The sequence below is a fragment of the Leptidea sinapis genome, chromosome 1, assembly GCF_905404315.1.
Source record: "Leptidea sinapis chromosome 1, ilLepSina1.1, whole genome shotgun sequence".
Taxonomy (NCBI): Eukaryota; Metazoa; Arthropoda; class Insecta; order Lepidoptera; family Pieridae; genus Leptidea; species Leptidea sinapis.
The window spans coordinates 34,204,039-34,219,839 of NC_066265.1; the positions used below are offsets into that span (position 1 = coordinate 34,204,039).

Sequence of the window (15,801 nt, forward strand, 5' to 3'; positions counted from 1 at the left end):
AGTTCCATTACTTATGAGAAGGGATTTTTAATGATACCATCTAGCTTCTATCTCAACGTTAGTAAACTGTAAAAAAGTAATTGAATGGGCCCGGCCCGTGTACAAATAACTAGATAAAATAAAGTATGTGTATATAGACAGACGGCCAGACGGCCTGTATCCGTTATTTGAATCTGAGATGGAAGATGTTCTTATTCTTGTAATTGTTAAAAATCAAATAGCCATATGTTTACATCTCAACGAGAACGTACTAGCTATTAAGAAATAAAATAAATTACTTTTTTTAGTTGGATAACTTACGAATACTTATTCAATATATTTTATAGTTAAACTTATTTTGGACAAGAACTATTCATATCAATCGAAAGACCACAATTGAACTCGATTCTAGAGTTAACTTTCAGTCGGTTTTCACGAACTTTCTGCCACGAATACGACATGGGTACCTTCAAACAAAGCGCGGACACCTTCCAGGCCGGCAACGCTCCTGTGGTTTCTCGGTGTGGCAAGAGATTGTGGGCTGCGGTGATCACTTAACACCAAGTGAAGCTCGTTTGTCCTCCTTTTCCATAAGAAAAAAGTTTGAAGCCGGAAAAAAAGACAAAATTAAAACAGTTCTATAAAAATTTAACTAATCATTTTAAGAAGCTTCATTTCCCGAACTCCAATCAGATATTCCATGCGGCAGTGCTTTCACCGCATTTTGCATTTTTTGCTGAATATCTTTATATTCGGAAAAAAAACCTTCCCCGTGTCGGTAATCATTCAAATTAACATTATTATTATGAACATAAAATTCAATGACTACATCGATTCAATGGGCAACTTCTGGCTATCTGAAACAATTTGGCTTTACTAGGGGACATTCAACAACGGATGGAGGTGTTGAGCTAATCAAGAATATTTTTGATGCCTGGGAGGAATCGCAGAATGCACTTGGCATCTTCTGTGATTTATCTAAGGCTTTTGATTGTGTTCAACATTCAACGCTGGTCAAGAAGCATATAAGGATTCATATCTAAACAATAGAATTCAGAAGGTCGACGTGAATGGCAGCTAATAACCTATTGTTAAATAGCAAGAAAACTAAATACATTAAATTTACCGTACCAAATGTCAAAAATGTAGATGCAAGTGTTTTTTAAACGGAAACGTGATATAACCGGTGGAATTTGCTATTTTTCTTGGCATAACTCTAGATTCCAAATTTTGAAGGATTGGCGAACAGACTTAATTCTACAGCATACGCGGTTAAAAAGATTAGACAATTAACTGACATAGATACGGCGCGACTAGTATACTTTAGTTATTTCCATAGTATTATGTCCTATGGTATATTGCTATGGGGCAACGCTGCCGATATTAATACAATATTTGTGCTGCTGAAGAGGGCTATTCGCGCTATTTATAACCTAGGTCCTAAAGAATCATTGAGAGCAAAATTCAAAGAAATTAACATCTTGACTGTTGCTTCTCAATATATTCTTGATAATGTAATGTATGTTCATAGGCACATAAGTGAATTTTCTAGAAATTGTTATAACCATAATGTTAACACCAGGAACATAAACTTATAATGTCGACTACTCGGCTAAGTCGAGTTAGTAAGCCTTTAGTGGGGCGATGTATATGCTTTTACAACAAGATCCCAGAAAATGTTCAAAACAAAAGTATTACGTTATTCAAAATAATTGTTAAAAAAAACGTTTGTGTGGTAAAGGTTACTATAACATGAATGACTTTCTTAATGATACCACAGATTGGGAATGGAGTGACCGCCATCAGGCTATTATATAATAAGTTTAATTGTACAATATTACTTTGTAAACATTTTTTTTCGATGAAAAAAAAAAGCCCTCTGAGTTTGTTGCGTCCGTTCTTCTCAGGTCTGAGGCATTCATTTTGGAATGGGTCTTTCAATAAGTGATGTCACATCCTATTTTGAATAAAAATATTTGAATTTCAAATAAAAAAGAATTTTTAAAAGCGGTTCACCCAGGCTAAAGTGTTGAGGTAACAAACATAAAATAAAATATATCGACGAATTGAGAACCTCCTCCTTTTTTGAAGTCGGTTAAAAATGTTTTTGGATTTTTATACACAATTAAGACAAATTTCCTTACAATGTTCGGGAAACGCAGGTCTTTTGTATTTTGAACAAAAAGCTTCACTTTTTTGTCATTTCTTCAATAAAAAAATGCACATCGAGCCAGCTTTAACAATTTGGCGGGGTTCACTCGCTTGTTATCTTCATTTTCAGAAGACTCAACTACCTCTAATGGCTCTGTTTCACTCTCATCATCCTCAGCAATAATCTCTAAATACCGCTCAATCTCTTCATCATTACGAAACGCCATAATTAACTGAAATAACATATAAAAAATACCTACGTAAATAGTAACAGCCTGTAGAGCAAAATTGACGTGTTGCCACTCAAAAGTCCCACCGCGTAATGGCTACTGATGACTCACAGTAAGATAAAATGGTAGAACGAGACAACAAATAATTTTCAATAAATTGGCAAGTTATTGGGGCACCCCTGTTACCATCCTAAGGTCAACTTCTTGTACATAGCCAGTGTAGCATCACTTAAGTTGTTTCTCTGTTTCTAAAGGAATTGGATGATCTCATGGACATAGAAGTACAAGACTACATGGAGAGTGATGATGGCTGCATAACATCAAATTCAAGTAAGTTTTAAAAATAATGTAGTACTATCTTAAATAAAATGATAGAGGAGAAAAATACTGGATAGTTTTTAATTAGCTAAGTCTTCTAAGTTTTAATCCTTAGACACTTGGCCCTTATCTGAAAAAAATATTGCAATATTCTTCATTTGATATAGAGTTTGAAGAAAATACGTTATTTATAAGCACTACGACATCAGTCTTGTGTGTACTCGGACGAAGTTGCGTGCATCAGCGAGTAATAAATGTTTTAAGATTTAATTTTAATATTTGTAATATCGATAGATACATACCAACACGTGCTCTGTCGAACACATTCGGGGCGGCCTGTTACAATTGTATAAACAAACAGATTCTTGCATTAAGGAAACAACTTCCTCCTGCACCGTCCGCGGTTCTACTAATTTGTTCCATTACGAAATTTTGCATTTAAGCCTGACAATTCAAAGTGATTACATTCATTGAATTGAATTCGATATACACAATTAGAATGTATTATGAAATAGAAAGTGTTAATGTTATTAGTACGTCTGTAGAAGTTGTTCCTAACATGTTGCATTTGTTCCAGATTATATATTACGGTTAAGCCCACCAGTCACTAAGCAAGACTTTTATTTTTCCCTGTACGATTCAGAAGGATTGTGCGACTTGTTTGACATACCTTGTTAATACATTAATTTTCAAGTGTTATATTATTGTTTACATCAATTTTGTGATCATGTTGACTTTGTAAAAGCTGTATAAATGTATCTTGTATATAAAAAAGCGTTTTGGAAATGAATATAGGAAGTTTATTAAATAACATTATTTTCTGGTATGATAACATTTTATTTCTTTGTCTTCGGTATAAATCTATCCAACACACCAAATGATTGTTGAGGCATGTCTTGTGTCTCTTTTGGCTGTAGTACTTTTTTTACCTCGATCACCTGATTTATATATTCCTAAAAATATATTTACATTATTAGTTATAAGATTGTTTCATTTTAAATAAGGATATGATGAATTTAGAACGCAAGAATTAACATGACCTGGAAAAATATTGCAGTGAAAAAATCTATACTTTCAATAATATGAATATTTGAATAAGTTTAAAGTTTTTGCATGCTTTTAATTTAAGGTGGATAGTGGCAACATTGTAATATTTAAGATCTGGACATATCCTATTCCAAGGCAAAATAAATAATTTCATATCATTTCATGAGAATGTGGGTGGCGGTGGTCACTTAACACCAGGTGACCCGTACGCTTGTTTGTCCTCCTTTTTTCATAAAAAAAACTTGAATACCTAAGTAAATTATCTTATTAACATAACACTGATACAGCTTTTAGGGTAGCAGGTTTTTGCACTGTCACACCATAGTTGGTGAATGGCTTATAACATAACTATTGGTAAACCTTGTCTAAACCATTTTGAAGAGCCATATGCTAAAGATAATTACAAGAGAATTGCCAAAGTTTCTGGTACTTGGTTGTAAGGAAAAAGTTTGCCGTTAGAAAGATTAGGTTGTTGCACGAATGTTGCGACCGCTAGATCAGTGTTCTTATTTTCACAGCATCATGACGTGAGGTGTTTTACTGTGGGGTCATGCTGCTGACATTGATATAGTGTTTACCCTGCAAAAGAGAGCTGTTCGTGCTATATATCAGCTTGGTAATAGACAGTCTCTCAAAGAATATTTTAAAGAAATAAATATTATGACTGTTCATTGTACATTTATGAAAACTTAATATAAGTTCACAAAAATCGTCACCTTTTTGCTCTTAATAGTGATTTTCATTATTATAACACTAGAAATAAGGGATTGCTTAGGGTAAATGTATACACTTTTATAATAAAGTCCCAGCTACTGTATAGGCATTATCTATAAATAAATTTAAATGTTTAATAAAAAAAAATGGCTCTGTCGTAAATCCTATTACTCCACTGCTGAATATCTAAGTGATCCGACAGCCTGGGACTAGATTATGATTATTTTATAGCAATAGCAATGACTGTTCAATATTGTATATTTTTATTAAAAAGAGCGCAAAAAGAGAATGCTGGGAGAGTTTCTTACGCCGCTTCTTTTCTTTCAGAGCGCTGTTTGTTTCCGAAGTGGTAGTAGTATCTAGTATATTATTAGAATTGACATCAAAAAGAATTCTAAAGGAATCAATTTTGAGAAAATAAATGTCTTTTATGTGAAAGACTTGTTTGTGTAGGAGCATGGAGATGTAGCTTTGATATTATAACAAACATAACAAGCTGAGTTTGATTGATGAAGAGATTGATAGCAATCCACATCCTTCATCTAAAATTCAATAACCAAAATGATCCATATCATTATGGTAGAAAAAAATTAGTACTTGCTTCAGTGTGACAGATAAACATTATTTACACTACTATGGATTTGGAACAATGCAAATTCAGGATCAAGTGATGGGGATAGCATGGAATCTATATTAGATAATATGATCTTTAACTAGCGATCCATAAGGTGAGCCTGAATCCAGAATGCTGATCCAGGCATAATAAGCGCGCGTGAGACGTCGACTTGCAGAAAATAGCCAGCAAATTGTGTTCAAATTATGAGGAAATTATATTATTTATCATGGTTGAGGAATCATATTGCATTGTTATAATATTATGAACATGTATAATCTGTTCAATATTTTTGGAATTAAATTGTTACCTTTCTCATTGATTCCTTGATAATTTTCTTCCTCGCAATATTCGTTTTACCCTTATTCTTATGTCTAGGTTTCACATCAATCTTCTTATCTCTGACGTGCTGCAAACAAATAAGTATAATAATTGAGTTTAGGTTTTAAAATATTACAATCAATTAGTGTATGACTTTAACATTGAAATGGATTCTCAAAGAGCTGAGTTTTGTGTTCTATGGTGGCTATAACTGGTGTTCAAATGTTTTTTCATGTCCAAACTCAAAAAAAATTAAATCTAATAGGCTCAAACTAAGCGCTTTTGAATTGAAATTATATTTATTTAATAAACAATCTACCATATGTTACGAAAAAGTTACCAAACGGAAAAGTAGAGCTTGTGAGAAGAACATACAAGAAACTCAACTTATAATAATTTGGCTAGTAAAATTAATCTGACTCCATGAAGATGCATTCTCTTTGAGTAGCAATCCGTCTTTCATAATTCATTATCATAATAAACACCTTTGATAAAACTTTCGAATCAAAAAATTTTCTAAAAAGCTCTAAAAAATATATAAATGTATACTAAAAACTTCTTAGCAAATTTTGTCCAAGCTTAGAATATCTTTTCTTATAGTTAGGATGAAAACATTACTATTTTAATTATCTAACGGCCGTTCCTAATATTCATTCTATCTCCGGTTTGGCCTACTTGAGATAAAGAATCCCACCTATCGTTGACTTTTCTGTCTCAATAAACTCATCCACGGTAACTCGTCTTATCCGTATACTCTGTCTGTCAATGGGAGAACGAATAGCTTACCAGGGATAGAAGTTTGTATGGAAATTGCAATCACGCATCCCAATATTATCCGAATCCGTAGCTGTCAATAATATTGGTTGTCTTTAGTAATGTATTTGTCAAGCCCATTTTTTCAGCGGATTACAAGCCAGATCATTATTATTTGCCTCGTAAAAAAATATGTTATTGTGTAATAGGTGTTAAATATATACAAAATCTTTCTCGTTTATGTTGAAGACTTAGTTAGGGATGTTCTTTGCACTGTCCTAGTTAAGTTCAAGTAGTAGTTCAAGTGATAATGGTTATATTGGTATTTAAAACTTTATCTTTTTTCAGGAACTATCGAATATCGCCTTTAAATCAAAAATTGCTGATATAGCGATTTTACGCTTTGGTACTATGTTGGTATTAGTAGGTAGTAGGTATATACATATACATATTATATATTGTATATACAATTATAGTATATACAACATAAGAGTAAATCTAAATCTGCTGCAAGTCATATGGTGAAATATATATCACAGGCTAAATTGCCAGATTATACCCAACATACATATACATTCACAACAATACACAGACAGATTTCTATATATTCGGTCGTACATTATTGCCTCCTATCTATAGATATCTACCAATAAACACAAAAAAATATCCCAACGGTAAACTCGGGGTAAATAGTACTTTCATAGCTGGCAACATATTTTTTAATGGCATCTGTTTTGTTTACAAAATATTTTGTTGCTTTGACGAATGTATGACCTTTTCACTGCACAGCAACTCATTTTTCAATTAAATTTCGCGCGTGGATTGTCATAGAACTTGATAGCGTGATACTGAGGCAGCGGGAAACGTATGTAGCCTTAAAAGGCCACATTGAAATTGCTTCATTTCGCTTGGGCCTATTCACATTCTGAGCGTTATTATTCTAAGCTGCAAGGTTTTTTGATGCCAATTTACTTTTCATTAATCTTGTGAAAGATGACCAGGGTCTCCGCATAATGCCACAATATTTAATAATTCAGAGTTACGAGATGCTTCTTATACTTGTTTCTTCATTTTCGTATTAAAATTAAAATTATTGTTTTTTACTAATTTAAAGCTTTGTTAAGGTTCTCAATATTAATTATTTTTTACTAATTGTGAAAGCGGTATTAATGGCAATGTAACCTTGCTCTTTAATTCACATAGGTACCTACTCCAAAAAATATCGTCAACAATGCAAAAACCATCCGACAATTTAACGTGAAACATCATGTCAAGAATTACTGCTATTATAAAGACGTTCAGTTGTAATCACATCTGTATATTTTTTATATTTAAACATATAAAATAAATTGTATTATTATATTATGTAGTCTTGTTGCAAAAAAACCTTGAGATAGAAAAGAGAAAAATATTGAGATGTCGAAATTCTCCCTAAATTTCCTCCGTTATTATGCGTAAAGTCGAACGCATGGGAGGGCTCAGAAAGACAGTTTACCTACAGTGCCAGTTCACTGTATGAGAAACAGGACCTTGAGTCAAATTAAAAGTTTTACCAGTAGTTTAGATTTAGCTTCAAGTTTATCCTTCAGAGTGGGAACATCAACTTCAACAACTTCAAATGGATTAAGTGTAATAAGTTCTGCCGGTATTTTTTCCAACAGAGCTTTGATCTCAGATTCCTTCCTCTGCTGCTTGGTTTGGAATGGATTACTTTCATAAGCATCAAAGTTTGCTTCACCACTTCCTGAAATTATTTTACGAATTAGATGTTTATAAATAGAAATAGAAATCTTTAGTAGTGTCACATAAAAAATATGTATGTAAATATGATGTTACTTATAACGAACTGTTTATTAGTGATTCTACAATCATGTTGAATATAATTTAATATAATTAAGGCATAATCACCAAAACAGTTGGGCAATGTAGAACAGTTAAGATCGTTAATATTTTTATGGTTATGGAAGATCGGTCGGGTGGAGAGATCAGGTGGATCAGGTGACTGATCACCGCCACCAACATTCTCAATAGAGGAACTTCAACACCAGAGGAATTACAGGAGCGTTGCTGGCCTTTTAGAAGTGTATATTACATATTAATCCTTCCAATAATTTTGCCTATAATTATGGACATAATACTAGGTAATAATGAAAGTATATTATTTTAGGAATCTACCGATGGCGATGAGACGCTAGCGCGGTGCGATGTCATAATAAGATTGTGAATTAAACGAAATATGTCAATGATTTGCGATTTTTGTGAGATTGTTTCTTTTTTTAAAAATATGTTCAGGTGTAATTGATAAACCAGTTTGTTATTGGAAATTTTTAAATAATGACATATCATAGAACATAAATTGTGTATAGTTAGTACTCTTACAACAGTAAGTACACATCATATTAGATAGATGCTTACAATTCTAGCAGTATTAGCAACATTAAATTTCTTGCTACCTTTGAATCATGAAGGACTTAGGGATATTTCAGGGAATAATACTCCCAACAGAGGTCATGGGCGGTTGTCTCGCCAATTACTATCACGTGACTTTTGCCCCCTCTTATATAAAAAAGGGAATATGGTGTTTTTCTTTTCTTAATATTAACAATGGTGTGCTTGTCATGAAAATAATAAGTCTATAGAGTGTGTAATGTAGGTACTACTCAAAATAGTATTGAATTATAATGACAGGGGAAAGGATACATCACTAGCTTTCTCAGACTTGAGAAGTTAATTATTTTATGAAAATAAATTGTTCCAATATTGGCAGGGGGCACTGAATCACTTCACACACATCATATTTTTATGGTGTTTCAAATGTTTATTTATTATTTAAAAGAAGTCTGTGTGACAATTCATCCTAAACAACTTTGTATCGTGTTATACACTTCTTGTGTACAAAACAAACAGAATCTCACGTTCGTATTAATTATAATACATATGTATTAGGTAGGATTGCTACTTCCAATGTTAAACTTGAACATTTCTTGATCAGGACGACTCAGGCTGTCATGTAGAGCTTAACTCACGTTAAACTTAGCTGAGTGCAACCTTAGCATAATGTTTGATTACGTTTTTAGTCATTTTACAGCTGAAATTATTTTTAGCTTAAGAGTCCTGTTACATTTTTTATACCAATTGATGATTTTTGACGCTGTAATTCTCAGCAGCAGTAAGATATTTTAAATATTTGAGTATTAATAACGATAAAACTATTATTTATCTTGTAAGTTGGGAGTTACACATTTTTATTTTTATTTTCATGTAATTCACTATAAATATTTTAAGAACTCAGTTTGCTAAAAAAACCGTCGCCGATGGAACTTTGAAGCTCTAATTCACATTATTATATTCAATTCATATAAAAACTAAAATTACTATATGATGATTTGAATGTTGTACGTGTTTATTGGAGTTCTAGAATTTCTTTAAATTCCCTGAGTTTTCAAGGAAAAAATCATAAAGAAAACCTAATTTAAGCCACAAATAGATTCAGCGTCTCATTATTTTCCAAATAAACACAATTTTATCAAATAAACTAATATTATATAAAATTCGATCTACATCGAATACATTTAATTGGTTTTTGTTTGTCAATATAATAAGACAAAATTACAATAAATATAATTTAAGTACTATAATTATATTCTGCATCAATTCAACTCGCTCCTCAGAGGTGGGCTCTACGAAATATTCGCGCGCAATCGTCCGGAGATCGCTATTATTAACGACTAGTGTACGCCGCTCGAAATAATTTGATCCAGTAAGAATTTTTTTTCATCGTATTAAACATATGTATATGTTTTGCCTCATTTTATGTTATAATATTTAAAATATAATCGTAAGTGTGTTTTAAATTTTTGTATATATTTTTATTAATTAAACACGCTTACATGTATTTGCCTAAGTCGTTATAAATCAAATCAAAATCACTATTCATGTAGGTCAGGGAAATGACACTTATGAATGTCAAAAAAATATTTTTTATTATTGAATCTACCGCTACTTCGTAAAGGGTTGAGCTAATAAGAAGAAGTAGCAAGAAACTCATTGCCACTCTTTTATATCAAGATTTACATTTTCATCGATTTATAAATCATTTCAATTACAATATAATATGTAAAGTGATGCAACAAACATACTCAAACGTCAAATAGTCAATGCCATATAATATAATTACTTTAAAAATCTGAAGCCTTAACTTTACATAAAATAATTTACTTTTTCATTGTAGAATTCTACATTTATTTAAGTTTAAGTATATCACGCCATTATAAGTTATATATGATCATCATGATATACTCTAAGTAGCATTATTTTGTAGTTTAATACATGTATGTTGTATGGAAAGCAATAAATAAAAAATAAATATTATTTTTAGTAGACTCTTACTTAAGGTTTAGTACCTACATATTAGACTTTAATTTTTATCTTGTATGGTATGCTATGGTTTGGTAGGTAGGAGTAGATCAGAAAACACCAACGACTCCTGCATTAAAAAAGGAAGAGACAGAACTACGCCCGCGTACAGACAGCATTACAAGTTACAATGTCACTAAGAATGTACACGCAGACATGATGTTATTATGACAGAACACTTATTCCTTGACTTCTTGAGTTTCTACCTAAAATCTAAATTTTATACTAAAACAAACATTAATCAGTAATTTATTTTAACACATAACCATAATAATTCTGAAACACATCTAGGAAATAACAATATGGTAGCAGAACCACCAGTGGAAGAATCAATTCAACAAGAGAAACTGAAATACTTCAAATTAAATGATCGCACTGAAGTTATTTTAGATCGGACTCACGACTGGTACTACCAAGTCCAAAGCCAGCTCCAAATTGCTGATACAAATGTTGTTTACAAACAATTCGCGTGTGGTGTGGACTGGATCGCGGTAATGACTACCCGATGAAATTCGTTAAAGTTGTTAAAGTTTGTACGATCAATGCCATTGCGAGAGATCTTTTTGATTTTTTTTCTCAATCTTTATAATATATTTTTAATTTGTGGACTCTTTTTTGAGCGTTTTAATTTATAATCACCCCTGATTGCCTGCCTAATAGTGTTCAGACTCTGGATTGAAAAAAAAATTATCAAATTCAGACTAATATCAAAACTTTATTTATTTAACATAGTTAGCTTTACTCGTGGTTTATCGTTGTGGATACCGACTAGTTTCAGACCATTTGGAGGTCTTTCATCAGAGTGAGTGTAGTGGATTCGCATTAATGTCCCTTCTCATACCCAAAGCCGTGTTAAATAAATAAAGTTAAAACTGTTTTACGAAAATTTTAATTTTGTATCAAAATTGTTTCGTGGTATGGTTATATGGTATAGTTGTACTCCCAACGCACGCCAACGTAACTTCGTGTATTACAAACGACACCAGCGCGCAGCCACGGCATGCGAGCGTTAACGATTCGTAATAGGACTCATATGCTGAGACAGCCGAATGCAAAAGTCAATCTCGCGTTTTATCACGCTCAGCTAAGTTTTACGAGAGCAAAGTCTAAGTATGCTATATAAATATGAGTGTAAGGCTCAGCTGAATTATTACATAATATAAATTACCACATAATTAGGAACAAGTATGAGCATATAACCACGAGATTACCTGGTACAAGAATGCTTGAAAATCCACCTGAAGTACCAATACCCAGTACATCTTCATATGGACAGAATTTAAAGTTACATATTGACTTTGCCATTTTGTGTCTCATATAAGGTTTATCTACAGTTTGTGTACAACAATTCCTGTAAAAGTAAAGATTTACATACTTAGCACAACCAAAACAAAAATACAAGTTCTTTTGAACACAGTTATAGGATTGTGTCTATTAGTTTTAAATTGGTGAACAACTTCATTTATTAGTAAAACCATATTCAGTAACCTAGGATTTTGGAACCTTAATAATAAAAATATAATAAATTTTATTAAACTATGTTGTAAGAGACAGAGCACTGGACAGAAACCTGGTGGGGCCTGATCATCCGCTCCAGGTGCCACCCTAATGCTGATAACAATACTCAGACTTGAGGGACCGACTCCAGAGTGAGAGATATTTTATTAAAGAATTTATTACAAAACAGTCATCAAAAGACAAGCTCACCCCCTTTTAACTAAACACTGAAAATTGTATTTCATAAAACGGTGATGCAAAATAATTGAGTCACAACTGGAGAACCAAGCATCCTAGGATTAGCAAATGATGCATCAGAGGAAGGTAAGTGGTACATCTCGTGGGTTAAGAAAGATAAGAGGATATCTGTAGACACACAGGTACAAAATTTTAAGTGCAAACATACAGTTGTAGGTATATAATGTATTACCAGATGGGAGTTGAATTGGTAACATTTAAAATCTTTTTATCTGGGCAATAATAGACAGACACCATTCAAGCTATGAGTTTATCATATGATGCAGCAGAAACTTAAGCTGTGTGCCTTGTAGTGTTGAACATGGGTGCTGGAAAGTAAATTGTTGACACACTTGTCTTATAGACTAAAGCTTGACAACACATTTCTAAAATATTTAAACCACTGCTACTCTACATAGATCTACTATTAGGTATTGAATACAAATCAGAATACTACATGATTTTAATAAAAACATATGTACTACACTATACAAGGAATAATTTTAGATCTTCACCCATATATTTCCACAACTTCACCGAGGCCAACAGCCAACATGTCCTTCTGTGAAAACTCTAAATCAACTGGAGAACTTCTTAGCTTGTAATGTTGTAATGGTCCATCTAAGTTTCTAATATCCCAGATCTTCATACTTCTGTCAACACCAGATGTCGCCATATACCTAAGCAATAACAACAATATTACAATGACTTTGGGTTACATCTAAACAAATTTAAAACACATTAGGTAAATGATACATGATGATACAAACTTGAATATTATAATTATTATAATTCCTTTCACCAGATAAGAACAGGGGAAAGAAAAATTGCATCTCAATAAAATAATTGTTCAAACTAAAACAACTTACATGCCCCTACTGTCTACAGCAATTGCTGTCAATGGTGTTTTATGACATAATATCTTTGCAAGTGGTTTCTTGACACTTGGTGCCCATAAGGAAACAAGCCCTTGGGAATTACCAATGCATATTGTTCCATTATAAGGATTCTGTGTCATTACAGGTGTCCTTCCGAGATTATTTTTATAGTGGCCTACAATTTCTCCTATAGATATATCGAGCCATGACATAAAACCATATTCATTCTGAAAATAATATTATAATATTAAGAAATAAAATAAATAATCGGATTACATATTATTATTATAATAATAAATATAACTATATACTGTGTTCTTACCACTGTAGCAAGCAAAAAATGATAAGGAAGAAACTCCATCCGCAATATTTTATCCAATTTCTTAACACAGTGTAACTCAGTGCCAGTATTATCATATATGTGAAGCCACTCTTTTTGGGCCGCTGCTATCATTGTCTCCACATGCAGCCAACTATTAACAAGTACAAATTTATTTTTCATCACACCAACAAATGTGAACAATTTCTAGGCCTACAATACTTATGTGATTTCTCTGGTGTTGAGACAAAGAACATGGTGTGTGTTTTTTCTTTCAGTTGGTGTGATTCCTGCAGAAATCTCCCAATGTAGTGTTAATTTTATTTCAAAAGTAAAATAATGTAATTGTACCTAACATTAGCTGTGGGACAATTATGTCTATTCTATTCTTCCTACTGTGGCTTCTGTGGAAGACACACTCCAGAGACAATTATGTCACCATATTTTCACAAAGTGACACCTGTCACAATGAAATAATCAGAATGTTTATCCATTGATGATTAATTTATAAGAAAAATAAATGGTATTCTGTACCTTATGTCATGAATTGATTCCATTACATTTATTTCACAGTGCAGCTTCTTTGTAACCCAATCAAAAGCAGCTAGATGACCTCTTTTACTTCCTATTAATAAATGTCGTCCATTCCTTGAGTATTTTGCTCTATATGGTCCAAATTCTAAATTTAAATCAAATATTTTTGTAGCAGCGGTTATATCAACATTTTCACCTATAACCTTTTGTGTAATACATGTTGTTCTGTGGTCTTCATCTACTTCTAGGAATCTGAAGTATTTATATTACAAAATATTATATCGGTTTTTTACCATTTACTTTCAGAATAATATAATGCATAAGAGGGTGTATGGCTGATGCCTATGGCATGACTAAAACTAACCTTAGAATATATATTATATTTGAGTTGAATATTTAAGCAAAAGTTTTTAAAGTTCCAGAAATTAATATAATATGAAATATACATCATATTAATTTAAAACATAATTCAAAGGCCAAGAAGTTTTAGCCAAACTTATGATTCAAATAGATTATTCATATTATATTTATTGAGTGACAGGTGCACATGGTTGTCTATCATGCACCATAACTGTAAAGAGGTGTAACTAAGTGAAACACCTGTACTATTACTTATTATCATGACAGTAGTAGTGAAGTGTAACAAACTGGCCAGAATTAAATTCTACTACTTCAATTACCCTGTGTTTTCTGTTAGTAATATTTCTGCTCTAGCTGCTTGCTCTTGGGCAAATTTGTATTTATTTTCTTTCTTTTTCAACTTTATTGCATGTAACGGATGTGTTACACCTTTTCCTTCCAGTTTTTCACCTCGAGAATGTTTTGCTAGTTCTTCTGGATTAATTGATGCTTTTCCCGCATATTTCTTAGACTGATGTTTTATTTTATTTCCAGCCATAGGTTTCTAAAATGATAACATGGTGAAGATCAAAAATTGTTTTAATTTCCATGTAAAATATCATATTAGTGAAAAATACATACATCCATAAATTTGACCCTGGGTTTCATTTTAACATGATATGTCTTCACCTCGTTTGTATTGTTTGCATTCTTCGAATCAGTATCATTATTCTCGGCATCATCAAAATAACGTTTCTGAAAGTTGGGTTATAGAGAATCATATTAAAAACTATCAAGAAAAAATAATTCAAAAGTAAATTGACTATATTGTACTACCGTCTTGGCCATATTTGAGTTTTCTTTTCTTAAATACTTAGGTTTATTTATTCGTCTAGATTGGAAAATAACACCACAGCGAACAGTCGCAGTCGCACACATGAGATAATTCAAATCAAAACACAGTTTTGACATTTTTACAGAACAATCTTTGACATTTGACAATTACCCCTATCAACTTAGCGTAGATTCATTATATTGTGGCTTTCAAGGAATGGCCACCATATTTAGCCAATATCAGCTTGCTTAGGCGAAAATAAAGTTGTGCAGAAATTGTATGGATCGCCGTTACGAGTAAGTAGACCAATTACTTAAAAAATACAATAAAATGTATTTATAAGTTACAATAAAAAAACATATTATTTCCATCTTCTTTTATTGTTATACTGTATAGCGAATGTTTGCATTATATCCTCATCGTGCGTCGAAATTGCTCCTCGAAGTATTTTATTGATGGTTCTGCATCAATTACATATAAATATCATAGTAGATATAGTAAATATCTTGTCAGTCAATTCGGAACTATGCTCTTTGCATTTTAAGGAAATAAACGGAAATCAGTATATACTCAACACGCAACGAACACCAAACAACAACAATAATGAATAATCAAAGCGA

At 32.1% G+C, this 15,801-nt stretch overlaps 2 protein-coding genes across 2 annotated transcripts in view; one reads left to right on the top strand and one right to left on the bottom strand.

Annotated features, from left to right (window-relative positions):
- LOC126970085 (transcription factor E2F4-like) overlaps positions 1–3,504 on the top strand; it is a 21,793-nt gene extending 18,289 nt beyond the window's left edge. Inside the window, exons 6-7 of the mRNA XM_050815802.1 lie at positions 2,615–2,690; positions 3,256–3,504. Of these exons, the coding sequence (XP_050671759.1) occupies positions 2,615–2,690; positions 3,256–3,356 (177 nt within the window). The 3' untranslated portion in view covers positions 3,357–3,504. The remainder of the gene's footprint in view (positions 1–2,614; positions 2,691–3,255) is intronic.
- LOC126970080 (WD repeat-containing protein 46) lies at positions 3,456–15,335 on the bottom strand. Its single transcript, XM_050815790.1, has 11 exons — positions 15,184–15,335; positions 14,989–15,102; positions 14,688–14,911; positions 14,008–14,259; positions 13,477–13,627; positions 13,146–13,381; positions 12,792–12,956; positions 11,754–11,893; positions 7,680–7,870; positions 5,363–5,461; positions 3,456–3,631 (listed from the first exon to the last, which is right to left on the bottom strand). The coding sequence occupies exons 1-11, from the start codon at positions 15,316–15,318 to the stop codon at positions 3,515–3,517; spliced, it is 1,824 nt and encodes a 607-aa protein (XP_050671747.1). The 5' UTR covers positions 15,319–15,335; the 3' UTR covers positions 3,456–3,514.
- Between the last annotated feature and the right edge of the window lie 466 nt (positions 15,336–15,801).